The 26,594-nt window shown below is 45.6% G+C and overlaps 1 protein-coding gene across 19 annotated transcripts in view; it reads right to left on the reverse strand.

The window, feature by feature from the left end:
• Positions 1-7,904: 7,904 nt before the first annotated feature.
• LRRFIP2 (LRR binding FLII interacting protein 2) overlaps positions 7,905-26,594 on the reverse strand; it is a 107,375-nt gene continuing 88,685 nt past the window's right edge. For all 19 annotated transcript variants that reach the window (XM_040434186.1, XM_040434189.1, XM_040434187.1 and 16 more), the window contains 2 exons: positions 9,532-9,636; positions 7,905-9,242 (listed from right to left, as the gene is read on the reverse strand). In XM_040434186.1, coding sequence (XP_040290120.1) covers positions 9,132-9,242; positions 9,532-9,636 — 216 coding nt within the window. In that variant the 3' untranslated portion in view covers positions 7,905-9,131. The remainder of the gene's footprint in view (positions 9,243-9,531; positions 9,637-26,594) is intronic.

Consider the following 26,594-nt stretch of genomic DNA (forward strand, 5'->3'; position numbering starts at 1 on the left):
TACAAATCTTTGTGTCATCAGCAAAAAGACACACCTTACCATCGAGGCCTTCTGCAATTTCGCTGATAAAGATATTAAACAATATGGGTCCCAGAACAGATCCCCGAGGTACCCCACTGGTAACAAGACCTTGGTTTGAATATACTCCATTGACTACAACTCTGTTGCCTGTCCCTCAGCCACTGCCTAATCCATTCAACAATATGGGAGTCCAAGCCCAAGCCCAAAGACTGCACTTTATTGATAAGCTTTCTATGTGGGACAGTATCAAAAGCCTTACTAAAGTCTAGATAAGCGATGTCTACTGCACCTCCTCCATCTATTATTTTAGTCACCCAATCAAAAAAATTATTATTATTATTATTATTAAAAAGATTAGTTTGACATGATCTCCCTGAAGTAAACCCATGCTGTTTTTCATCTTTCAATCCATGGGATCTTAGATGTTCCACAATCCTCTCCTTAAGTATGGTTTCCATTAATTTCCCCACTATTGATGTCAGGCTTACTGGCCTATAGTTGCCCGATTCCTCCCTACTACCTTTCTTGTGAATGGGCACAACATTTGCTAATTTCCAATCTTCTGGGACGACTCCTGTTGCCAGTGATTGGTTAAATAAATCTGTTAATGGTTTTGCTAGTTCACCGCTAAGCTCTTTTAATAGCTTTGGGTGTATCCCATCAGGCCCCTGTGACTTATTTGTATTAATTTTAGACAGCTGACTTAGAACCTCTTCCTCTGTAAATACACATGCATCAAAAGATTCATTAGTCTTCTTTCCTAACTGAGGTCCTTCTCCTTCATTTTCCTTTGTAAAAACTGAACAGAAATATTCATTGAGGCAGTCAGCTAGTTCTTTATCTTCTTCCATATACCTTCCTTTTTTTGTTTTTAATTTGGTAATTCCTTGTTTTAGTTTCCTTTTTTCATTTATGTATCTGAAGAATGCCTTCTCGCCTTTTTCCCCTGACTGAGCTAATTTCTCTTCTGCCTGTGCTTTGGAAGCTCTTATAACTTGTTTGGTCTCTCTCTGCCTAATCTTATAAATTTGTCTGTCCTCCTCGGTTTTTTTTATTTTTTATAATTCCTTAATTTTTTATAATTCCAAATCTTTTTGTTTTTACGGTTCAATCATTATTTTATTAAATCGTATAATTGAATAATGTATAAATATATCCAATAAGTATACAAAACAGTAAAAGTACAAGGTCGAGAACTGGACATACCAATAAGTCTGAGGTAGTATTACATTCAATAATTAGTCTTACGGAACAAAATTTCAAGCATTAGTACCGTTGGGGCTTCCAGAAATGAATCTAAGAGCATACACGGCATTTATTCTCAAACTTCCAGACTAGTAACCAAATAAGACAAGGCAGACATCACAAGACATGACAGACCCAAACAAGACATACACAGAAGGAAGGGGGGGGGGGGGGGGGAGGAGGTGTATAGGATAGAGGATTCTGCTTAGTGTAGTATTTAGGAGCTATTACCCGGGACAATACCTGTTGTCAACCAATCATGGAAAGATGTGGAGGTACGAAATTGATTCCATGGGTCCCAAGTCCCCCAAAAGGCTGTAGCAGATCCTGAATCCCTAGCGCCTAATTCTTCCATATGAACTAGTGAATCCAGGGCGTTAGACCAGGTCACTCTCAAAAGACTCTCTGTAGACCTCCATTGACGGGGAATTATCTGTCTCATAGCTAGGATAAACAATCGGAGGGCGCCCTTCTTAATCTGTGAGATCCGCCCTGAGAACATGGATAGAAGAGCTAACGCAGGTGAGGGTGTAATAGTAGCTTTGTATCTTTTTGTTTTTAATGATTTTGGCCACTTCTGCTGAGTACCACAGTGGTCTCTTCCTTTTTTTGCTTTTACTGACAAGCCTAATGCAATTTTCTGTTGCCTTCAATAGTGCCACTTTTAAGTAGTCCCATTTCTCCTGGACTCCAATGAAACTGTTCCAGTCTGATAGGGACTTGTATACCACTAATCTAATTTTAGAAAAGTCTGTTTTTCTAAAATCTAAAACTTTTGTTTTTGTGTGGTGTGACTCAGTCACTGTACTTATAGTAAACCACACTGACTGGTGATCACTAGATCCCAAGCTTTCCCCTACAGTAATATCAGATACCAAATTCCCATTTGTGAATACTAAATCTAAAATGGCCTCCTTCCGGGTTGGCTCCTCCACTACTTGCTGTAGAGATAATCCCAGTAGGGAATTTAGAATAACTGTACTCCTGGCAGAACTAGCTATTTTGGTTTTCCAGTTTACATCTGGAAGATTGAAGTCTCCCATAATGATAACTTCCCCCTTCAATGTCATTTTAGCTATTTCCTCAACTAGTAGATCATCTAATTCTTTGACTTGGCTAGGTGGTCTATATATCACACCTACACGAGTTATCTTATGATTATCAAGCTGCACGGTAACCCAAACTGACTCTAAATTGTTCTTGCTAACTTGTATCAAATTAGATTTTATGTTATCTTTCACATACAGGGCCACCCCTCCCCCTTCTTGCCTTCTCTGTCTTTCCTGTATAGAGAGAACCCTGGTATTGATATATCCCAGTCATTACTCCCCTTGAACCACGTCTCAGTAACAGCCACTACATCTATATTCTCAGATGCCATTATAGCCTCAAGTTCATTGATCTTATTCCCTAGACTGCGAGCATTTGTAGACAAGACTCTGAGCTTGTCATTTCTTAACCTTTGTGCTACTGGCCTCTTCTGGCATTGTTCCGGGGGGCAGTTGGACTGCTGGATTATCACTCTTTTGCCCCCCTTTCCTAGTTTAAATGCTTCTTAGCAAATACCTGGAACTGTTCACCGAGGACATTCGTTCCTTTGAGAGAAAGATGCAAACCATCTTTCTTGTACAGTTCTTTTCCATTCCAACAAGAGCTAACATGAGACAAAGCCAAACCCTTGGTTCAGACACCATTCACCAAGCCATACATTGAATTCCTTAATGCGCATCTTCCTGTCATGCTGAAGGTTATGCACAGGCAAAACTGCAGAGAATGAAACAGTTGATGCAACCTCCCGTATATCCTTTCCAAGTGTGTGAAAAGCTTCTTTCACCTTTGAAACCTCATTGCAAGCCAGATCATTTGTCCCAAGATGGAGAATAACATCCACTTCCCTTTCCTGCTTTGCTTGCCTAACAATATTAAGGATCCGTCGTCTATCCCTGCTAGCGGTAGCACCAGGGAGACATCTCACAACACCATTCTCCTCAAACTTCACACCTCTTATGATGGAATCGCCCACCAACAGCTGCTTACTATCAATCCTCACCTTCTCCTTTTTGTCTTTGGCTGCAGTCTTACATACTTTAGGCATGGGAGATGATTGTTTCTCACCCACTGTGCTTGAGCCATCCTCCATGTTGCTCTTGCACTCTGAAAGTGCTGCAAATGAATTATGGAGAGCCACAGACTGTGGGACATGCCTTCTATCCACAACTCTCAGTCTACCAGAACCTACAGTAACCCATCTTCCAATTCTAGGGGGCCTCTGTGGCAGTGGCATTGCAATGTTCTCAGCCTGAGTTTGTTTAGTGGTTAATTTAAAAATCTCATATTTCAAAAAGGTATTTTCCTGCTGCATTATGGAGAGCTGTCTACAGATCAGACAGTATCCAAACCTCTGAAGAGTGGAACCTGAAATAAAAGCACAACAATTCCTGCACAGAACCAGGTCTGCCATTGTAAAGAGGGGAAAGATTTTAAACAAACAAATCTTACTTGTTTAGATTGTATCCACCTCCAGATTACCTCCTGAGTATCTCCTGAATATCTCCAATGCTCTTGTAGATCAGCTCTTGGTAAGCAGTCTTGGAAAAGCAGCAAGCTATAATTAGCAAGCTAATACTGTGTGGGTATATATACACACCCTCCCACAAAGGCTCCTCCCCCAACAGCAAATTGACACCTTACTTGCCTATGCTCATTTGCAATCAGACAATAGAGATACTGGGTCTAGCAAATTCCTTACCTCTCTTGAAACACTGTTCATCTAAAAATGAATTATTAGCACAGGCCTCTGATTTATGTCAGAGATTTTTTATAACGTGGCTACCCAGACACGGTCCTTAGACCAGCCTTTAAGGGGGCTCTACAGAAGGAGAGATCCACCCTCCTTAACCCTAAACAGGAGGTTTCCCAAAATCCGAAATAGATTTGACTCATTACCAACTATAATAAGGCCGCAAAACAAATTCGGGAGATTGTAAACAGACATTGGGAAATTCTGACTATGGACTCGGACCTGCAAGAGGTGGTGGGTGATTATCTTCATATCACCTATCGCCGTGGTAGGAGTCTACAGGACAGACTGGTACACAGTGAATTTGTATCACCAACATCTTTAGGCAGCTCTTGGCTTCAGATGAGAACCAAGGGTTGCTACAGATGTGGAGGCTGTATAGCATGCAAACATATCCAGGTTGGCAAAACTTTCATAAGTAATGTAACTGGAAGAGAATATGTTATTCATGACTATATTAATTGCAAAACACATGGGGTGATTTATCGCTTTTTATGCAAATGTGTGAAGGAATATATTGGTAAAACCATCCGCGTACACGAGTGGGTGAACATCTTAATGATATCACAAAGATGAAGGATACTCCCATAGCTAAACATATACATGGCCTTAATAATTGCAGAGCTCGTGTTTCTTTCATGGGCATTGACAAAGTTCATCCACCCTGTACGGGGAACAACTGGGACAAAGTCATCCTCCAAAGAAAGGCTCGTTGGTTTTATTATCTTAAGACCACGGCCCCTCTGGGACTCTATGAACAACTCAATTTTGGTTGTTTCATCTGATTCCCCCCCTTGTTCTCACTAATGCTCCCATTTGAAGGGATTAATAGGGGGCTCTTTATTCCCTTTTTCCTCCCCATTTACTTTCTCTTCCCTCTTATATTTATTTTTCATTTTGGATTTTTTTCAATTTTTTTCTATTTAAAACCCTTTTTCATGTTCCTAATATTTCTGTATATGTCCATATCTTATGTTTTTCCTCTTCCAGGGCCCCATCAGTGTGTTATTGTGGTCTGGGTACCGCCTAAGAAACTCTGTTCATGACCCCAGATGAGGTCATATATGGATACTACAAGGCATATTGCAACCATACGCCTACTTGTATGAGCCGTGGCGTCCCATGTAACATGGGTCGTCCTGGTTGCTATGCATTGGGTCCGTCCCTCTCCTATTATATCGACTGCTCCACGTGACCCTACGTTGCATTCCATGTGACACCGCTCTATCCGGCGCGGCGTCACATGTGACACACCACGTGGGTCGAACTGGCCCGCTCACGTGATTTGGTTGGCGCTCCGGGGGTTGGGTGTTCTCGGCGCAGCTCTTTAAATCGCCACGCCGCACATGGCGGATTGCCAGATAGTATTCTTGCCCACTGGTAGGAGTAGACTTAATTAGGGACGCATCTCCCTTCTGTTTTTCTCCCTATGTTTTTGGTCCATTGACCCATATGGGAGGTCCTCATTTTTTACATACATCGATTTAGGGATCTAGGCCTATCTGGCGCAATCCTTATTTTTTCTCATGCCCCTGCATTTATTATACTTTTGGATTACCCTAGGCGCTGTTTCCGCTGACGGGTTATTAAAACGAAATGCGTTCCCGTTGCCTATCTATACACAATGATTTTGGCCACCTGAAGTTGAAGCTGGACCATATGCAACCGAATCGCATCTGCAGTTGAAGTACCTGCATCTGAATCACACATGATTGGTAAGAACTCTCCAATTATTGCTATTTTCACAAACAGCGCTTTGTGATTGACTACTTACTGCATTACTGGATCGGTTGCACCCTAATTCAGTGGTTGGCTAAGTATACTTTTTCCTTTATTCATTATTTATGGCATTTTTGGTGTAGTGCACTAGAACCATTTTTATGGATATTGTTCATTAAAAGTTAAGTTTTATCTCCCTTACTTTCTCCTTCTGGGATAGCGGTTTCTCCATGAGATGCAACCTGGAGTGAATTGGCAATGCAAAACTTCTGACTTCCTTATACAGACTGGGCTACTGGTTTTTGATGGCATCATAACAGGACCACACATGAGAGAGGGCGTGCTGGGTACTGACCTTCATTATACACAAGATTACAGGAGATTTAGGGCATGTGCAAACCTTACATACATAGATTTGTTATACATTCCTATGTAAAACCAGCATCCAATCCAACGACAATCTGCACCCCATGCATGTGAAGGGGTTTCTGTAACCCCTGATCACAATGGAAATCCATTTGGATGGACATTATGTGCCACAGCGAATCAGAAAATTTCCTCTGTAAGGAAAAGCAGGGGATTAGCTCTGCTCAATGACAATGGGACTTGTCCTTGTGCATATCTACTGTACATTCTTGCAGTAAGATAAAATATGCATATACATACATATGTAGTATACAAATCCCACAAGTGTAAACCTGCTGTTAGAGGTGGGATATCTTTACAGATTTATCTGATGTTACTGTATTTTAGATGAATGAAAGAAAGAAGCCTAAAATTCAGAGTATCAAAAAATCCTCTAAAATAGAACTTTTAATGACATGAAGCAGGCTGATAAACCACAGACTTACGGTTCAGTTGTACAGGGTGTTGACTGACGAGTGGTCTCCATCCCTACCCCTGCACCATTATATATCAAGGTTGCCATTATCTTGTTTGCATCTATCTTCATGCTTTGGTCCCCTGGAGAACCAATAATTAATGCTGGGTAAAACACGTCAGGACTGGCCTATACAATGCCTATGAAGTAGTCATCCAGGGCCTTCCAGGTGACATCAGAGGGTTTAGCCACCGAGAAGTGTGTCTGCCCCTTTTGGGGTTGGTGCTCTGCTTTTAGGCAGGGACATTTTACGGATAGTTCTCTTCCGACCGCATCTTCAAGGTGACCACTCATCAGCCAACACCCGGTACAACTGAACCGTGAGTCTATATGGTTTATTAGCCTGCTGGGTTGATGCTGCATGTCATCATATATGTAAAGATACATCAGGATTGTGACAGCTGCTGGATATGTTTTTAGCATATCATTCGGTTCCCATAATGTGTATGTGGGCATGATTTATCAATTTTAGTCATTTAATAATCTGTTGGGGTTGCTTTCTGAATCTTAAATGGCTAAAGATTAAGTTATATTGTATAGGATTTTTTGATACTGTGACTTTTTATTATTTTTCCTATCGTACCAGTTGTCTGTAATAGCCAAAGAAAGAAACTTAGTAGAAGCCACTGTAGCCTCTACATGGTAGTTACTACAGAATGTAGAAGAGCTGGCGCAGTGAGACCATACAGGTGAGGACACGCACACACACAGCCACAAATATGGCAGGTAGTCCACTTTACAGGACACAATTCTCTCCATTCACTTCTATGGGAGTCATGAAAACAGGCAAGCATGCTGGCATGGGTAGCTCTCACAGAACTGAATGGAGGGAACATGCACAGTCACTTCTCTATTTATTCTCTGCCTGGATGCGGTGGCCAGACAAACCATGTTCTGGAGATGGGTCCTTGAGACATTAATAGCATATCCTAAAACTGAAGATTGAAATAGCAATACCTAGAATCAGACTCCACTAATATTGGGCAATATGTTTGTCATTTTCGTTGCTTATCATTAACACAAAGCTAAAAATGCGCTTTCTGATTGCAACCTTCAATGATTGACTCATCATATTAATCTTATTAGTATGTTATATAGGTGACACAGTTTACAGTCTCGGTTATAAAACCCGATAAAACTCATGAATAAGAAAAAATAGGACTTGACATACTTGGCTGCTAGCCCCCGAAAACATAACGTACTCAGATTGAAGGTGAAAATAACATGACCGTAAAGTTACCTGTTTGAAGTGAGCAGTTTAATTGGGTACATTTTTTTGCAATAAACTTTCTTTGAAAATAAAATTGTAGGTATAAATTAGCCCTTTTCTCATGCTTTAACATTTTTTTCTGGTCTGCAAAGAAATTGTTGGTAAGATAATCCTAAATAAATATGAAATTAGAAACTAACAATGACACGACCATTAAAGTCTCCATTTAATAGGTCCCCGGCAATTTGCTTAGTCTATTAGCTTCACTCGAGCAACAGATTATAAATTTTACATTGTACATCAAAATCCATCTGACATACTGAATGGGTCCGATTTGCAACGTTAGCCAAATCATCTCATTAAAATACTATTACCAGTTATGCCATCACCCATGCAATAAAAGAATATACAGTCCCTGTCTGGTGTTATACAATTTGTATACAAATTAAAATATTTTTTTACAAAAAGTATTTTTTGTTCAAAATGTATAAAGTTTAATGAATGCACATTCCCCCCCCCCCCCCCCCCCCAAACTGTAAGGTTTCCAAGAACGAGTGTTAGCATAATTCCAATGGATAGCTTTGAACAGCAATTAGCTGAAATTACAGTGAGGAAGGCACTTGGCGTTTTTAACCCCTTCCCTGCTGATCTCTAGTTCGGTATGTGACAACATAAGACACGTAATAACTGGTCTGGGCACTTGCTCAGCACAGAAGGCTCTCCATGTGAGATTTCCTCTTTGATATACACGTTTGGCAAGTATAATGCATGTCCGTGAATCCATGACTACTTTATGCAGGGAAGGGGCCTGGCGCAGTCTGTTCAGCATCAGTACAGTATTGAATAGGCATTATTCATGGCAGATATTCCTCTTCATGCAGTAGTTTCAGTTCACCAGCAGAGGTAAGCAGCAAACCACAAAAAGAAATGAGTGTGAGTAAAGTTGATTATAACAATGTGAGGGAAAATAATATCCTATGAAAAACCAGGAATCCAGCGTGTTGCGCCTCAAATCAGAAATCTACCCAAATCAGCGAGCTGAAAAGGAGAAATCATAAAGGCGTATTAATGGGTTAATACTAGTTCTTCACTCCTCTCATAAATTAAAGATTGACAAGTCACTCTGCTGTCAAGAATCCGGCAGGCTCAGCCAGAATATGCACCAAGAGTGCGAAGAAGAATGTCTATAGTAGGAGACCAAGTGAAGGCGCATTGTTTTGTGGAGCAGTGCATTACGTTGTTGTGTGGCATCCTCTTTACTGCTGAGACAGAAGTGCATTCCGGTTGGCCTTCATCTTCTCTAACCTTTTCACTAAGTGGCTATTTGTCATCTCCATCTCTTCCATTTTGTCCTGAGTAGTCCGAAGCTGTTAAAAAAAAAATGAAACGTGGATTGTAAGAATGTTTCTTATCCTCCTGCAAATAAGTCATCAATACACAGACTAGATGTAGGTTGTGAACCAATCCCTCCAGGACAAGGGGTTAGTCTATAAAGCCCAAAATTCACAAAGTGCATAAAAACATGGTCCTGATCTACCACGTTTGGATGGCTATTCTTATAGTAGAAATTTAGCCAGCCAAACAAATTAAATGTATATATCCCGCAAATGCCAACATACAGACAGAAAAAATCTAACCTCCTCAGTTATTTCATACCTCTCTCTGAAGTCTTCTCTTTTCTGCTTTAAGTTCATCTTCTACCTTTTCTGCATTTTCTGCTGCAGATTTATATCTCAACACTTGTCCTTCAAGCCGAAGAACCTAGAAAAGAAAGAAAAGAAATGTAAAACACAAGATGCATCATTTTCAGGTCAGCTTTAAAGAATGCGTGTGCCAAAAAGGTTGTTGACTGTTTCCAATAGCAACCAGCAGAAATATGAATCCCTCAAATATAGTAAAAGTTATGTTTTAATGTAGATGATACCTACATGTAAAACTATAAAATGATGAACATACACTTCAAAGGCTATCTGCACTTTTACAACCATTTGGATTGGTTCAGTGCATCTAAAATGAAAACTATTTGCCAAATTTTATTAAAGGCTCTTTCACACTTGCGTTCTTGTCTTCCGGCATAGAGTTCCGTCGTCGGGGCTCTATGCCGGAAGAATCCTGATCAGGATTATCCTAATGCATTCTGAATGGAGAGAAATCCGTTCAGGATGCATCAGGATGTCTTCAGTTCCGGAATGGAACGTTTTTTGGCCAGAGAAAATACTGCAGCATGCTGGTCTTTTTGCTCCGGCCAAAAATCCGGAACACTTGCCGCAAGGCCGGATCCGGAATTAATGCCCATTGAAAGGCATTGATCCGGACTTAAGCTAAACGTCGTTTCGGCGCATTGCCGCATCCGACGTTTAGCTTTTTCAGAGTGGTTACCATGGCTGCCGGGACGCTAAAGTCCTGGCAGCCATGGTAAAGTGTAGTGGGGAGCGGGGGAGCAGTATACTTACCGTCCGTGCGGCTCCCCGGGCGCTCCAGAGTGACGTCAGGGCGCCCCAAGCGCATGGATCATGTGATCACATGGATCACGTCATCCATGCGCATGGGGCGCTCTGACGTCATTCTGGAGCGCCCCGGGAGCCGCACGGACTGTAAGTATACCGCTCCCCGCTCCTACTATGGCAACCAGGACTTTAATAGCGTCCTGGGTGCCATAGTAACACTGAACGCATTTGGAAGACGGTTTCGTCTTCAAATGCTTTCAGTACACTTGCGTTTTTCCGGATCCGGAGTGTAATTCCGGCAAGTGGAGTACACGCCGGATCCGGACAACGCAAGTGTGAAAGAGGCCTAAGAACAATATGTTATTTTTTGAGTTTACGGCACCTGCAAGGGTTACAGACTACAAAATAAACCTACGTGTTGTCACATTCTGCTGTCATACCGTATGTTGCTCCATCCCCTCTGCTAGACAACTAGCAAGCTTGCTTATTTAGATGGTCATGTGCCTCTTGTACATATCTGAGAAGTGAGAAGAAGACTCGAAAGGGCTATGTGCATGCATAGTCACTATTCAGAATTTTGAGTTATAGGTAAACAGCCTAGTGTTCACATTTGGTACATTTAATGCGGGATCTCCCACATGTCTATATTAGATAATAAACTGGTAAATATATTTGGTCACAGAAAATTATTATTAACCCCTTCCCGACTGCAATCCGTTTATATACGTGATATTTGCACATGCCTCGTGCAGCTATCACGTCTATAAACGTCAAACCAGCTCTTTAATCCAAGCGCTGAAAAGCGCTTGGATTAAAGCTTCTGCCCCTGCACTGCTGCTGTCACGGACAGCATACAGTGCAGTAATGCCGGCAAGGGACCAATCAGAGTGGCCCCTTGCCGACAATCGATCCGATTGGTTAGTCTCTGCAGACTAACCAATCGGATCGCGGCAGTGAAAAAATGCCGGTTTCAGGCTCTGATCTGCACTCTGCAGATCAGAGCCTGAAATCAGATAGTTTCCTCGTAATACCCCCCCCGATCTGTGCCCCTCCAAGCCCCCCTTGTGTCCGCCTGCAGCTCATCTGCTCCTGCGCTCATCTCCTAGAGGCAGCTGCCCTGATGCGGTCCGCCCCCTCCCCGCCCCATGCATTATCACCCGCCCCTCCTGCCCTCAATGTTAGCGGCTGTACCCCCCCGATCCCCCCCCTCCCCCCTTTCCAGCGCTGCCCCCAATCACCCTGCTGTGTGTGATGGCGGCGGCTCCATTCCTGAGCCGCCGCCATCAGCAGAGAGTGTCAGCTCTATGCTGACACTCTCCTGTAACCCCATAAATGCCGCGGTTGCAGCATCCATGGGGTTAATAGAGGGAGGGAGCTCCCTCTCTCAACCATCAGGGCTGCAGCGCTGTGATTGCAGCACCCGATGGTTGCCATGGCAACCGGACGCTTTGCAAAAGCGTCCGCTGTTGCCACCTACAGGGCATTACAGGGCATCTAATAGTATTATACTTTGCAATGCAAGAGCATTGCAAAGTATAGTACAACCATCAGCCCCACTGGATCTTCATGGTCCAAGAGGGACTTTATAAAAAAAAGAAAGTGAAAATAGTAAAAATGAAAAAAAAAAAAGAAAAAAAAAAAAAGTAAATTAAAAAAAGAAATTGCCTTTTCCTATAAAAAAAAAATGAAAAAATAAAATAAAATACACATATTAGGTGTCACCGGTGTCTCCGTAACGACCGTCTCTATAAATATATCACATGATAGACCCTGTCCGATAAACACCATAAAAAAAATAAAAACAAACAGTGCCAAAAAAGCGGTTTTTGTCACCTTACATCACAAAAAGTGCAACAGCAAGCAATCAAAAAGGCTTATGACCCCCAAAATAGTACCAATCAAACCGTCACCTCATCCCGCAAAAAATGATACCTTATTTAAGACAATCGCCCAAAAAATAAAAAAGCTATGGCTCTCAGACTATAGAGACACTAAAACATCATTTTTTTGGTTTCAGAAATGCTATTATTGTGTAAAACTTAAATAAATAAGAAAAAGTATACATATTAGGCATTGCCACATCCGTAACGATCTGCTCTATAAAACTATCACATGATCTAACTCCTCAGATGAACTCTGTAAAAATAAATAAATGAAAACTGTTCCAAAACAGCCAATTTTTGGGTCACCTTGCCCCATAAAGTGTAATAATGAATGATCAAAAAATCCTATGTACCCAAAAATGGTACCAATAAAAACCTCAACACTTTCTGCAAAAAACGAGCCCCTGCACAAGACGATCGGCAGAAAAATAAAAAACATATGGCGTTCAGAAAACCAATCCAGCAAAATCTGCCTTCCAAAAACCGTATGGCATTCCTTTCCTTCTGCGCCCTGCCGTGTGCCCGTACAGCAGTTTACGACCACATGTGGGGTGTTTCTGTAAACCGCGGAATCAGGGTAATAAATATTGAGTTTTGTTTGGCTGTTAACCCTCAATGTGTTAAAGAAAAAAAATTTATAAAATGGAAAATCTGCCAAAAAAGTGAAATTTAGAAATTTCATCTCCATTTTCCTTTAATTCTTGTGGAACGCCTAAAGGGGTTAACAAAGTTTGTAAAATCAGTTTTGAGTAACTTGAGGGGTGTAGTTTCTATAATGGGGTCATTTATGGGGGTATCCACTATGTAGGCCCCACAAAGTGACTTCAGACCTGAACTGGTCCTTAAAAAGTGGGTTTTGGAAATTTTCGTAAAAATTTTAAGAATTGCTTCTAAACTTCTAAGCCTTCTAACGTCCTAAAAAAATAAAATGACATTTCCAAAATGATGCCAACATAAAGTAGACATATGGGGAATGTTAAGTAATAAATATTTTATTAGGTATGACTTTGTTTTAGAAGCAGGGAAATTGAAATTTGGAAAATTGTGAATTTTTCAAAATTTTTGGTAAATTTGGGATTTTTTCAGAAATAAAGGGGAAATATATTGACTCAAATATATGACTATCATGAAGTACAATGTGTCACGAGAAAACAATCTCAGAATGGCTTGGATAAGTAAAAGTGTTCCAAAGCTATTACCACATAAACTGACGCATGTCAGATTTGTAAATTGTGACCTGGACACTAGGGCATCAATGACCCTTGGTCATGAAAGGGTTAAGAAGCAGTAATATATCCTTTTTTTCTTTTAGAATTTTAGGCTGGTTTTCATTTTCATTTCGGCAATACTATGTCATTGAAGATTAAAAGGGTCGTTTCATCTGGGACTTTGATGGCATATTACTAGGATATGCTATCAAAGTCATATAGGTCTCATAGGTGGGACCCGCACTTATTTCTAAAACAGGCTTATTTCTAAAAAGTGAAGGGGAGTGCACTTCTATAAAAATTAATGGAGGCGTCCCACACATGTACAGCTGCTCTCCGCCCACTTCTGCTGACATTTTCAGATACAGTATCTCTCTCTAGTAATAATCGTTAACGATATCATTGCAGTACGCAATGGGTATCATTAGAGAAGTGGTCTGCATTTTTATGCTAAAGATGGGGACCATGCAACTACCGTAATGTTTGTGGTGCGAACATCAGTGCAATTTATTTGCCACTGTGATCCGGATGCTGTTAAACAGTTGGGTTGTGGCGTCAAATGGCCTAATTCGGCCTAAGAGTGATTAAATGAGCACGCGCTCATGTGCTCTCCAGTTTCATGCATGCGCTCTGATTGATGCAGGGAGGGGCTGAATCTGCTGCATGTATCGGTGCCTGTGGTGAATGTGGAGTGTAAACCACGAACACTGGCAATCAAGATGGTGGCCACTGCGCCAGACACAGTCTCATCTGCGCTTGTGATGAAGCCCAACACATGCACAGATACATGCAGCAGAATCTCCTATATGTGCATGTGCTGAATGCCTTCACAGTAAGGTCGTCTGGGTATACCCTGTCAGCACCCCGTCTTAATTGCTACAGAGGTAGCAGATACCAACTTCTGCTGTTTATATACTGGACCCATGGACAGTGGGGGACCCTGAAACAAGGTGGTGGTGTAAGTCAGGGCTCCCTAGGACAGTGCCCGCTAGGTGGAGGATTACAGAACTTCTTATAGAAAGTGGCTAACACCTTATGGGTGTTTAGGTGAATAGCAGACACAGTCTGGTCTGTAATCACTTCTTGATTGATGTCCCACAGCACCATTACATGCTGTTGAGCTCCGCTTTCCATACATTTCTTTGTATACTTAAGTGTCCCTCCAGTTATAAGTGAATAATTACTATAAGCTTTAACTTTACCATGCAGATGACTTGTAAAAATCTTTCTTTCTGAGCTCCAGTAGTAAGACGCCCATGCTGCACACTTCTGAAACGGACTGAAAAGCTCCAGAAGACAGGGCATGGTGTAACAATATGTCCCCTATCCAAACTTGCATTCATAGCCAGCAGGAGCAGCATTGTGAGGTGCACAGGGCTCTTTCTGCTGTTGTTACTCCGACAGAAGGAGGACACTACCAATGACCTACTCTACATTGTCACAATTAAGCTTATAGTAAATACTGCAAGCATTAGATTGCTCATTTATAAGTGGAGGTGCACTTTAACCCCTTAAGGACGCAGGGCGTATCGGTACGCCCTATTTCCCGAGTCCTTAAGGACTCAGGGCGTACCGGTACGTCCTACCTTGAAATCGGCATTCCGGCGCCCCAAGGGTTAATCGGAACGGGATTTCGGCTGAAATCATTCAGCCGGCATCCCGTAACAATGCAGGGGGGGGTCATTTGACCCCCCCGCATCGACGATCGCAGAAAACCGCAGGTCAATTCAGACCTGCGGTTTTCTGCGTTTCCGGTCCATTCGGGTGTCCTGTGACCCGATGAACCGGAAAAAGACTGCGATCGGTGGCGTAATTTTACACCACCTATCGCAGTCCGAGGATTTGGAGAGGCGGTGCTGGCCCTGGTGCTGAACGCCGCTGTCCAGGGTGCTGATTGGAGCAGGGGAGAGAGGCGCGAGATTCAAACTTCCTGCGCTCCTCTCTCCCCTCCTCTTCCTGTCCAGCACCCTGACCGTGCAGCACCGTCCAGAACGAGCTCCTGTGTCCCCACAATCGGCATCCATCACCCTCCTGCACCCATCGCCACCCAGGTAGGTTAGGGTCAGTGAGGGAGAGGCACCGTTAGGCAGGGAAAGAAGGGAAAAGTTAGTTAGAAGAAAAAAAAAAAAAAAACTTTTATTTCCAAACTTTCTTTGATCCATCCATCAGACCCCAGATCCCCCCCTGCCACTTGCCCCCCCCCACCAGACCCCCCCACCACCAGACCCCCCCCCCACCCCCCTTCCCCACCACCAGCCCCCCCCCCCCCTCCCCTGACCACCAGCCCCCCCCCCCCTCCCCTGACCACCAGCCCCCTTACCACCACTTTTTTTTTTTCTGCGTGTGCTGACTGGCCGGCACTTTTTAGCGTCCGTCTAGTGTTAGCGCATCGCCCGCCCCACCACCCCACCGACCGCTGATCAGCGTTGTACCGCTGATCAGCAAGTTTGAACTTTTTTTTTCCTAACACTTGCCCTTTCTTTTTTTTGCCTTTTTTAGTACGCGAACACCCGTTGCCCCCACACACACGCACATATAATAAAGGTTTCCACACACGCACACATACACGCACACACACCCATGGCCCGCCGGATGTTCTCGGCCGAGGAGGCATACGCCCAGATTGCCTCCGACTCTGAGAGCCCCAGTGAGGATGAGGATGACCCCACGTTCCTTTTATCATCCGCATCCTCCTCATCATCATCTGATGACGATGAGCCACCAAGGCGGCGGAGACGCCGCCAGGCGGAGCCAGGGGCCCCACATGCTAGGGATCCTGTGGCCCACCCTAGTACGAGCCGCCCTGGGGTTCGTACTGGTTTCCCGGCCCACCAAATAAGTCCACCGGAGCCCCCTGCCGATGAACTTAGCTGGTGTCCCCCAGTGGACTTTGAGCCTGAGATTCCGGATTTTGCTGGCAATCCTGGAATCCAGATTCCCACAGTGGGGTTTACTGAAATAGACTATTTTAGTTTTTTTTTCAGTAACCCACTGGTGAATCTGATGGTGGAGCAGACGAATCTGTACGCCCAACAGTTCGTCGCTCAAAACCCAGGCTCATTTTTGGCTAGACCCGGTGGCTGGACGCCGGTCAGTGCAGCCGAGATGAGGACATTTTGGGGCCTCGTGCTGCATATAGGTCTAGTCCAAAAACCCAGTGTCAGGCAATACTGGAGTGGGGACGTCCTATACCAGACCCCACTGTACAGTATGGTCATGACACGTCCCCGGTTTGAGGCCATCCGGAAATGTCTGCATTATTCCGATAATGCAGCATGTCCCCCCTGAAGTGATCCTGCCTATGACCGGCTGTACAAGATACGGCCGGTCATCGATCACTTTGGGGCCACATTTCAGCAGGCCTACGTACCTGGAAGGGAGGTCGCGGTTGATGAGTCTCTCGTTGCGTTCAAGGGGAGACTCAGTTTCCGCCAATATATTCCCACAAAGCGGGCGAGGTATGGCGTGAAGCTATACAAAATTTGTGAGAGTACCTCAGGGTACACTTACAAATTTCGTGTGTACGAGGGGCGAGATTCCCGGATTCAACCCCCAGAATGTCCCCCCACTCTGGGTGTTACCGGGAAACTCGTGTGGGACCCACTGCTGGATAAGGGTTACCACTTGTACGTGGACAACTTTTATACCAGCATTCCCTTGTTCAGGTCCCTTGCCGCCAGATCCACGTTCGCTTGTGGGACCGTGCGGAAAAATCAACGCGGCCTCCCTGCCTACCCCCTCCAGGTACCTATCCCCAGGGGTGAGACCCGTGCACTTACCAGTGGAAACCTGTTGCTGGTCAGGTATAAGGACAAGAGGGATGTCCTTATGCTGTCCACAATCCACGGTAACGGCATCACCCCAGTCCCTGTGCGAGGTACCGCGGCAACGGTCCTCAAGCCCGATTGTATCGTCGCCTACAATCGGTATATGGGAGGAGTTGATCTCTCGGATCAAGTCCTCAAGCCATATAACGCCATGCGCAAAACCCGGGCATGGTACAAAAAAGTTGCGGTCTACTTGGTGCAGGTTGCCATGTACAACTCTTTTGTACTATCCCGAAGCGCTGGCAGCACAGGGACATTCCTCCAATTCTATGAGGCAGTCCTCAAGGACCTGATCTTTTCGGACCGGGAAAGAGCAGGCCGGAGTACCTCGGGAATTGGAGGCGCCCGGATCGTCCCTGGCCAACACTTTCCAGGTGTGGTCCCCCATACTGGAAAGAAGGGACGAACCCAAAAAAAGTGCAGAGTGTGTCGCAGGAGGGGGGATAGGGAAGGACACCACCACTCAGTGCGACACTTGCCCCGATCATCCGGGCCTCTGCGTTATCGATTGCTTCAGGGAGTATCACACTTCCATGGAGTACTAAATTTTTATAATCCCCAACAGTCCACTAGAGAACATAAAAAACTATGGCTCTCAGACTTTGGAGACACGGAAACATTTTTTTTTTCCCCAAAAAAATATTAGTTTTAGTGCAGGCATCCTCAAACTGCGGCCCTCCAGATGTTGTAAAACTATAACTCCCAGCATGCCCAGACAACCTACAGCCATCAGCAGGGCATGGTGGGAATTGTAGTTTTACAACATCTGGAGGGCCGCAGTTTTTAGGATGCCTGCTTAGTGTCTCCAAAGTCTGAGAACCATACATATTGGGCATCGTCGCGTGCGTAAAAGTCGTCGCTATAAAAATAACTTTTGCCCAAACGCCTCGGATGAACGGTGTTAAAAATATAAAATAAAAACGGTGCCAAAACACCCATTTTTGGGCAAAATTTCCATTTGAACCCTTTTTGCCAGTAATAAAGCAAGGGTTAACCGCCAAACAAAACTCAATATTTATGGCCCTGATTCTGTAGTTTGCAGAAACACCCCATATGTGGTCGTAAATGGCTATATAGCCGCACGGCAGGGCATAGAACGAAGGGAACTCCATATGGTTTCTAGAAGGCAGATTTTGATGGACAGTTTTTTTTTTTGACACCATGTCCCATTAGAAGCCCCCCCTGATGTAGCCTAGACTAGAAACTCCAAAAAAGTGACCCCATCTAAGAAACTACACCCCTCAAGGTATTCAAAAGTTACTTTACAAACTATGTTAACCCTTTAGGTGTTCCACAAAACTAAATAGCGAATGTAGAAACAATTTTAGAATTTTTTTTTTGTTACATTGCCTCAAAAAAGAGTAATATAGAGCAACCAAAAATCATATTTACCCCTAAAATAGTCCCAAAACAACAACCACCTTATCCCGTAGTTTCCTAGATGGGGTCACTTTTGTGGAGTTTCTACTCTAGGGGTGCATCAGGGGGCTTGAAAGGGTACATGGTGTAAATAAACCAGTCCAGCAAAATCTGCCTTCCAAAAACCATATGACGTTCCCCTTCTTCTATGTCCTGCCGTTTAGCCAAATAGTAGTTTACGACCACATATGGGGTGTTTCTGCAAACTACAGAATCGGGGCAACCCATTTTGAGTTTTGTTTGGCAGTTAACCCTTGTTTTACTCCTGGAAAAAATTTATTATTTTGGAAAATTTTCCAAAAAATAGAAATTTCAAAATTGTTTCTCCATCTGCCATCAACTCTTGTGGAACACCTAAAGGGTTAACAAAGTTTGTAAACCCAGTTTTGAATACCTTGAGGGGTGTACTTTCTTAGATGGAGTCACTTTTTTGAAATTTCTATTCTAGGGGTGCAACAGGGGGCTTCAAATGGGACATGGTATAAACAAAACCAGTCCTGCAAAATCTGCCTTCCAAAACCCATATGGTGTTCCCCTCCTTCTATGTGCTCCCGTTCGGCCAAACAGTAGTTTACGACCACATATGGGGTGTTTCTGCAAACTACAGAATCGGGGCAACCCATTTTGAGTTTTGTTTGGCAGTTAACCCTTGTTTTACTCCTGGAAAAAATTGATTATATTGGAAAATTTTCCAAAAAATAGAAATTTCAAAATTGTTTCTCCATCTGCCATCAACTCTTGTGGAACACCTAAAGGGTTAACAAAGTTTGTAAACCCAGTTTTGAATACCTTGAGGGGTGTACTTTCTTAGATGGAGTCACTTTTTTGAAATTTCTATTCTAGGGGTGCAACAGGGGGCTTCAAATGGGACATGGTATAAACAAAACCAGTCCTGCAAAATCTGCCTTCCAAAACCCATATGGTGTTCCCCTCCTTCTATGTGCTCCCGTTCGGCCAAACAGTAGTTTACGACCACATATGGGGTGTTTCTGCAAACTACAGAATCAGGGCAACCCATTTTGAGTTTTGTTTGGCAGTTAACCCTTGTTTTACTCCTGGAAAAAATCGAAGACCTAAAGGGTTAATAAAGTTTGAAAAAACAGTTTTGAATACCTTGAGGGGTGTAGTTTCTAGAATAGGGTCATTTTTGGGAGGTTTCTATTATACAAGCCTCACAATATGACTTCAAACCTGAACTGGTCCATAAAAAGTGGGATTTTGAAGATTTCTGAAAATTTCTAAATTTGCTTCTAAACTTCTAAGCCTTTTAACATCCCCAAAAAATAAAATATCATTCCCAAAATGCTACAAACATGAAGTAGACATATGGGGAATGTAAAATCATCACAATTTTTGGGGGTATTACTATGTATTACAGAAGTAGAGAAACTGAAAGTTTGAAATTTGCTAATTTTTCAAAATTTTTGGTAAAAATTGTATTTTTTTATGCAAAAAAATTAACTTTTTTGACCCAATTTTAGCAGTGTCATGAAGTACAATATGTGACGAAAAAACAATCTCAGAACGGCCTGGGTAAGTCAAAGCGTTTTAAAGTTATCAGCACTTAAAGTGACAGTGGTCAGATTTGCAAAAAATGGCCAAGTCCTTAAGGTGAAATAGGGCCGAGTCCTTAAGGGGTTAAAGGGAACCTGTCATCAACTTTATGCTGCGCATACGAACAGCAGAATAAAGTAGAGACCGGTGAGTTGATTTTAGCGGTCTGTCACTTAAAAGTTAAAAGAGGTTGCCGAAAACCAACATCACAATCATTGCAGACTGAGCCTCGAAAAGAGTCCCGGCCCCCTGAGTAGACTCATGGTTATAAAAGGAGATTTTTGTGAAACTCACCTGTAAAATCTTTTTCTCGTCTTTTCCATTGGGGGACACAGACCATGGGGTATAGCTTGAGGTATTAGTAGGAGGGACACTATGCAAATGAAAGAGCTCCTCCTCCTCGGGCTATACCCCCCGACTCCACCAGGAGGAACTCAGGCGTTGCACAAGCAGTAGGAGAAGGAGCAAGAAAAAATTATGGAAACCATCGGACCAAGCCATAAGGTCCAACCATAAGCAAAAACTGAATTGAAGACCCCTCCTGCAACAGACAGAATGGGTGGGAGCTGTGTCCCCCAATGGAAAAGACGAGAAAAAGATTTTACAGGTGAGTTTCACAAAAATCTCCTTTTCTCGTGCTTTTTTCCATTGGGGGACACAGACCATGGGACGTCCTAAAGCAGTCCATGGGGTGGGAAAAAATCTCAGCACCGCCAGGAGGAACGTCCAACGGTCAAACAGGAACCACAGCCTGTAAAACCCTGCGGTCAAAGACAGCATCAGGGATGCAGCTGATAAAACTTCGTAAAGTAACGTAAGGACGACCAGGTGGCCGCCTTACGCAGCTTAGACGCAGAGGCACGATTGCGCCTTGCCCAGGAAGCCTTCACCACCCTAGTGTCGTGAGCAGCATTTCGTGCCGGGGGAACCCTAACACGAGCGCGACAACAGCAGAGCGGATCCATCGCGCCACAGTGACCTTGGAGGCCGCCAGACCCCTACGAGGTCCCTCAGAAACCACAAGGAGGAATCAGAACTGCGGACGTAAGTGGTAGCCGTGAGATACACTTCCAAGGCCCGGACGACAGCCAGGGAGTGTAGAGCGCGTTCCCTGGAGTTTGCCGGAGAAGGGCAAAAGGAGGGCAGGACAAGATCCTTGCTAAAGGTGGAAAGAAGAGACCACCTCGGGCAAAAAGGAGGGAACCGGACGGAACACAACCGTATCCTGGAGAAAAACTAGAAAGGGGCTCCTGGCGGGAAAGAGCGGCCAGCTCCGACACCCGTCTGATGGGAGATGTGGCCACAAGGAAGACCACTCTCCAGGTGAGAAAGGTCAGGGAGACCTCTCTCAGAGGTTCGAAAGGGGCCGTCTGCAGAGCGCGCAGGACCAAATTGAGATCTCAAGGAGACAAAAGGGGAACATACGGAAACCGAATGTGCCACCCTCTGAAGAAAGAACTTCACAGGACCCATAAGAGCAAGGGACCCTTGAAAAAGGACGGCAGCGCCGAAACCTGACCCTTCAGGGAACTCAGCGACAGTCCCATCTCAAGTCCGGACTGAAGAAAAGACAGCACCATCGGGATGGAAAAGCGAGGGGAGTGAACCCCGAGTTCTCACAAAAAGTCATGAAGGCCTACTAGGTACGATAGTAATCCGGAAGGAAGCCGGCTTCCCCTGATCATGATTCTAACCACCGAATCCGAGAATCCCCTCTTCTTCAGGATGGCGGTTTCAACAGCCACGCCGTTAAACGAAGAGACCGTAGATTCCGGAGGAAGAGAGGACCCCGAGACAGTAGAACCTCCCTGTCGGGAAGAAGCCATGGGGCATCCGCCAGCATCCGAGCCACGTCCGAGAACCATGCGCGGTTAAGTCAATCTGGGGTGATGAGGACGGTCGAATCCCATCCACCGCAATCTTGCGTAGACCCCTCGACAGAAGAGAAGCGGAAGGAAGACATAGAGGAGGCTGAAGACTTGCCACGGAGACACCAGCGCGTCCACCCCATACGCCTTCGGACCTCGGGCGCGAGCCGGAGACCTGGGAGCTTGTTGTTGAACCTATGACGACGTCAGATCCACATCCGGACGGCACCACCTGCCACGCACGTCATCGCAGACACCCGGATGCAGAGACCCTCGCCTGGCTCCACCTTGTTTCGACTTAGAAAGTCCGCAGCCCAGATGCCTATTCCCTGAAGGAATACTGCTGGCCACACCGGAACGTGCGACTCTGCCCACAGCAGAATATTATATTTATTTATTTATTTATTTTTACTTCCCGCATCACTGTCCGGCTGTGGTCCCACCTTGATGGCTGAAGTAATTCACTCTCAGCTCAAGGATGTTGATAGGGAAAACTATTCCGTCGCCGACCAAACCCCCAGAATCGAGTGGGACCGGAGAACGCCGCCCTAGCCAGAGGCAGGCATCAGTGGTCCAGGAAAAGAACGGGAGTAACGATCTTCCCGCCGTCAGGTTCTGTAGAAAAAAACAGAACGCGCCACCTGCAGATGTAAGCATACAGACCACGAGAGAGCTCGTCCCAGAGGGAAAGATCTCCTGTCGCGGCGACAGAGTGTGAGAAAAAAAACTGGACATATGGTACGGCCTCGGAAGAGGCCACCACAAGACCGAGGACCCGCAGGTACCCCCGAAAGGAGAGACACAGGGAGCGCAGAAGGTGCGACACCGCCATCTGGATCCAGAAGACCTAGTTGTCTGAAAGAAAAAATCTCTTGGTCAAGGCATCCAAAAATATCCCCAGAAGGAGAGCTTCAGGGACGGGAGGAGAAGGATCGTGGAAGTCGATCAACCATCCGAGCTGTTTAATTTGAACAGTGATCCGGACGCCAAGAAATGTCCTTGGTGCGAGGAAGAGCCATCAAAGGCGCTAGGATCATGGTACAGACCCTAGGGGCAGTCGCTAACCCGAAAGGGAGGGCGAAAAAAAAAAAAAAAAAGAAAATACATAGAGTCGGCCACCCATGGCAAGCGCAGGAATCGTTGTGAGATTCTGTGATCGGGCCATGCGGACAGGCGTCCTGGAAGTCTACGGACGCGAGGAATTACCCTGAAGAAGAGAAACAATAACTGAGCGGAGGGATACCAATTGAAAAAAAAAAATTTGAGCAGCTTCGGATCCAGGGTCGGACGCACCGACCCCTCCCTTCCTTGGAACGATGAACAGGTCTGAAAAGAAACCCGTGCCCTGTTCCTCTGGAGAAACCAGGGTAATAATACCCCTGGTCCAGAAGGGAAGAAACTGCCATCCAGAGATCCGAGGCGCGGAACGGATCCCCCGAAACGCTGGATGTAAACTATCTTGTAACCCGACGTTACAATTCTTAGAGCCCAGGCGTTCCTGAACATGAGCCCTCCAAACCTGTGGAAGTAGCAGGGAGGCCGACTGCGTCCTTGGACACCATGACGGCTGGGGCTTGAAGGGGGGAGGTTCCTGCGGGAGTCCTGTAGCCCCCCCAGCGGCGGGGCAGCGAAAGGACTGGTACTGGAACCGGAGGACCCGGTTCGAAAAGGACGTTAGGACGTAGGTGTGGAATGTAAGAGTTCTCGCCCCCAGATAGCGGTAGGGAAGAACTCGTCCAGCTGAGCCCTAAAAAACCTGGAACCCTCAAAGGGGAGGTTAGTAAGGGGACACTTGGAGAAGCGTCAGCGTCCCACACTATTAACCCAACCTCTCTGTGCAGAATGACCGAGAGGGCTGCAATGCGGGTAAAGAGGGAATCAATGCCCATGGAAGCCTCGCAAAGGAATTTGGAAGACTGAGACACCTGGAGAACCAAATCCGGTGTGTCAGTAGACGCATCATGTTCCGCCAGGTTCAGGTGGTGGCGCTGCAACCACACTTGGGGAGAACACTGACCTAACGTGCCCGCCAGAGATAAATGGCTCTTGAGAGAGAATCTAGGCGCCTGTCCAGAACGTCCTGCAGAGAGGAGCCGGTAAGGACAGGGAAGGCAGTGATCCTGGACACTGGGGGATCCACCCTAGGGGAGAAGACCAGCCCTCCACACTGCTCAGTCGTAAAAGGAGGATCCTGTCCCAGGTTCTGGGTATGACCGCGGAAATTCCTCATGGATAGGAAAAAATGCGGCAACCTATGGCTTCTTGGACAGAAAACCAAAAAAGGGGGGAACTCCCGCGTAGAGGAGAATCCCCTTGGAGATTACAGGTGTCACGGACAGCCGCTACTAAGTCCGCCAAACGCGGGGAGCTTAGGCGGAGGGACCCGCTCCATGACCTCGTCCTAGCCGGACAATCCCCCTTCAGACCTGCGCTCCTTAGGGGGGGGAGAGTTGTCTGAACACACCTCTAGACGAGGGGGGAAAACGGAGTCATCCAAGATGGATGCTACCGCTCACGCTGCCTCTTATTAGTCAGGCGACCTCAGCGGGAACCACTGCGGGGAGACGGAGTGGTAGGGGCCACTGGATTGGCAACTGCCATACGGTCCAAAAAGGACATGGCTGCCTTGGCGACTCAGGCCAAATCAGCGGCCGCGCAGGACCTGGCAGATGCCCAGGCGGGTACCGCCAGCTCCGCTGGGACAGAAATAAGCATTTTTCCCACTCTTTTTTTTTTTTTTAAAGGCTGAAAGTGGTTTGAACTCAGAAAGCCTGGACTGGGGCAACAGCCTTATCACTGAGATACCAGCTTGCCTTAGGAGCTGGGTTGGGCAGGAAGGAGATCCTGTCCAGGGCCAGGGCAGGAGGCACAAACACCAGTGGTCTAACAGGACCCCATTGGAGCCTGAGAAGGTGACTTGGCTTAGGCATGATAACAACTATGCAAGAATCTACAGTTGCAGTTAGAGAAAAGAAACCTTAAAAGTGTCTTCTGGGAATCGAACTAGAGATCGTTCACATCAGAAGCAAGGAATTTATACACACACATACACAGCTAGACAGCTGTTCAGAGAGAAGCAGATTGAATAGGGTTAAAATGCCATACCACACATACCCTTGTGGACCAGTATGGTGCTGCACATGAAAAAAGAAATGGTAAAATGACACAGCCCATTTAGGCTGACACCCTTAATCCATGTTCAGAGAGAAGCAGGGGAGCGGATAGGAGCGTGGGAACCTTTGTAGCAGACGGAGGAAGATGCCGAAGCGAAGCGCTAGGCTCCGCCCCCCGGCCGCGTCAGGCTCCGCCCCCGGCCGCATCATAGAAGCGCGAAAAAATCGCGCGCTCCACTCTCTGTGCTTCCTGAAAACATGTCCCCCAGTGCCGAACACAGCAAAGCGGGGGTTAACAAGGAACGCACGCCTGCCTGCAGTTGCAGCCCAAAATCCTTGTTCTGTCCAAGGTTAGCTGGCGCCGCCAGGGAAAAAGTCATGCCTCATAAAGGGGGAGCAGAGAGTCCCAGCAGGGAGATAAGCTAGTATAGTGCCTCCATGCCCCAGAACCCCCGGACAGAGAACATCCTCAGATCACCCAGGCGGCCCATAGACATAAGACAGGGAGGGGAGGGGAAGCAGAGCGATTGCAGTTATACTTATCTGCTCCTGCAGTCTTCTCCCTCCGTTCAGGACCAGCAGGGCTCACCTCTTCAGACGTCTGACTCCAGGAGTGCAGTGCTCTGGGAGGAGGGCAGCAGCAGGTGACCCAGGAGCTGGTGGGATGCCGGAGCTAACAGGTCGAGCCCGGTTCCACTTATCTTCTTGGGGGGAAATGGAGGCAGCCAGGCAACGTCCCAAAGACGTCCCAAAGCCATGCCGACCTGTGTCCCCATCTAGAAAGAAAATAACAAAAAGGAGTAGAGATAGTGATCGTGATCGTGTCAACCTCCGTCACCAGACACTAAGCAAAGACTGAGTTCCTCCTGGTGGAGTCGGGGGGGTATAGCCCGAGGAGGAGGAGCCCTTTCATTTGCATAGTGTCCCTCCTACTAATACCTCAAGCTATACCCCATGGTCTGTGTCCCCCAATGAAAAAAAAGCACGAGAAATAAAGTTCTGCTCTCCCCGCCCACCTGCTGATGACTGACAGTCTTCTACCTAGTTTTCTCCTGCATTTCTCTCAGGGAGGTCAGCATAAAGTTGATGACAGGTTCCCTTTAAGGTTTCACTTCTTCACCTTTTTTAAGACCTCTGATTGCTGTCAGTCAATGGAAAGATTCTTATTTGCATGTGAAGGATGCCTTAAAGGGATTCTCCGGGCTCTCCTATGTTGATGACCTATTCTCAGGATAGGTCATCAATATCAGATTGGCGGGGGTCCGGCGATCAGCTGAATGGGTAGACTGTGCACGCAGTGCGCATGTGCTGTCTCCCTTCTCTTTTCTTCTCCGCTGCTGCTGTCTATGGCAAAGACTATAGACAGCAACGGTGAACAGGAAGAGACACGGGACATGCGC

Source organism: Bufo bufo, chromosome 5, assembly GCF_905171765.1.
Source record: "Bufo bufo chromosome 5, aBufBuf1.1, whole genome shotgun sequence".
Lineage (NCBI taxonomy): Eukaryota > Metazoa > Chordata > Amphibia > Anura > Bufonidae > Bufo > Bufo bufo.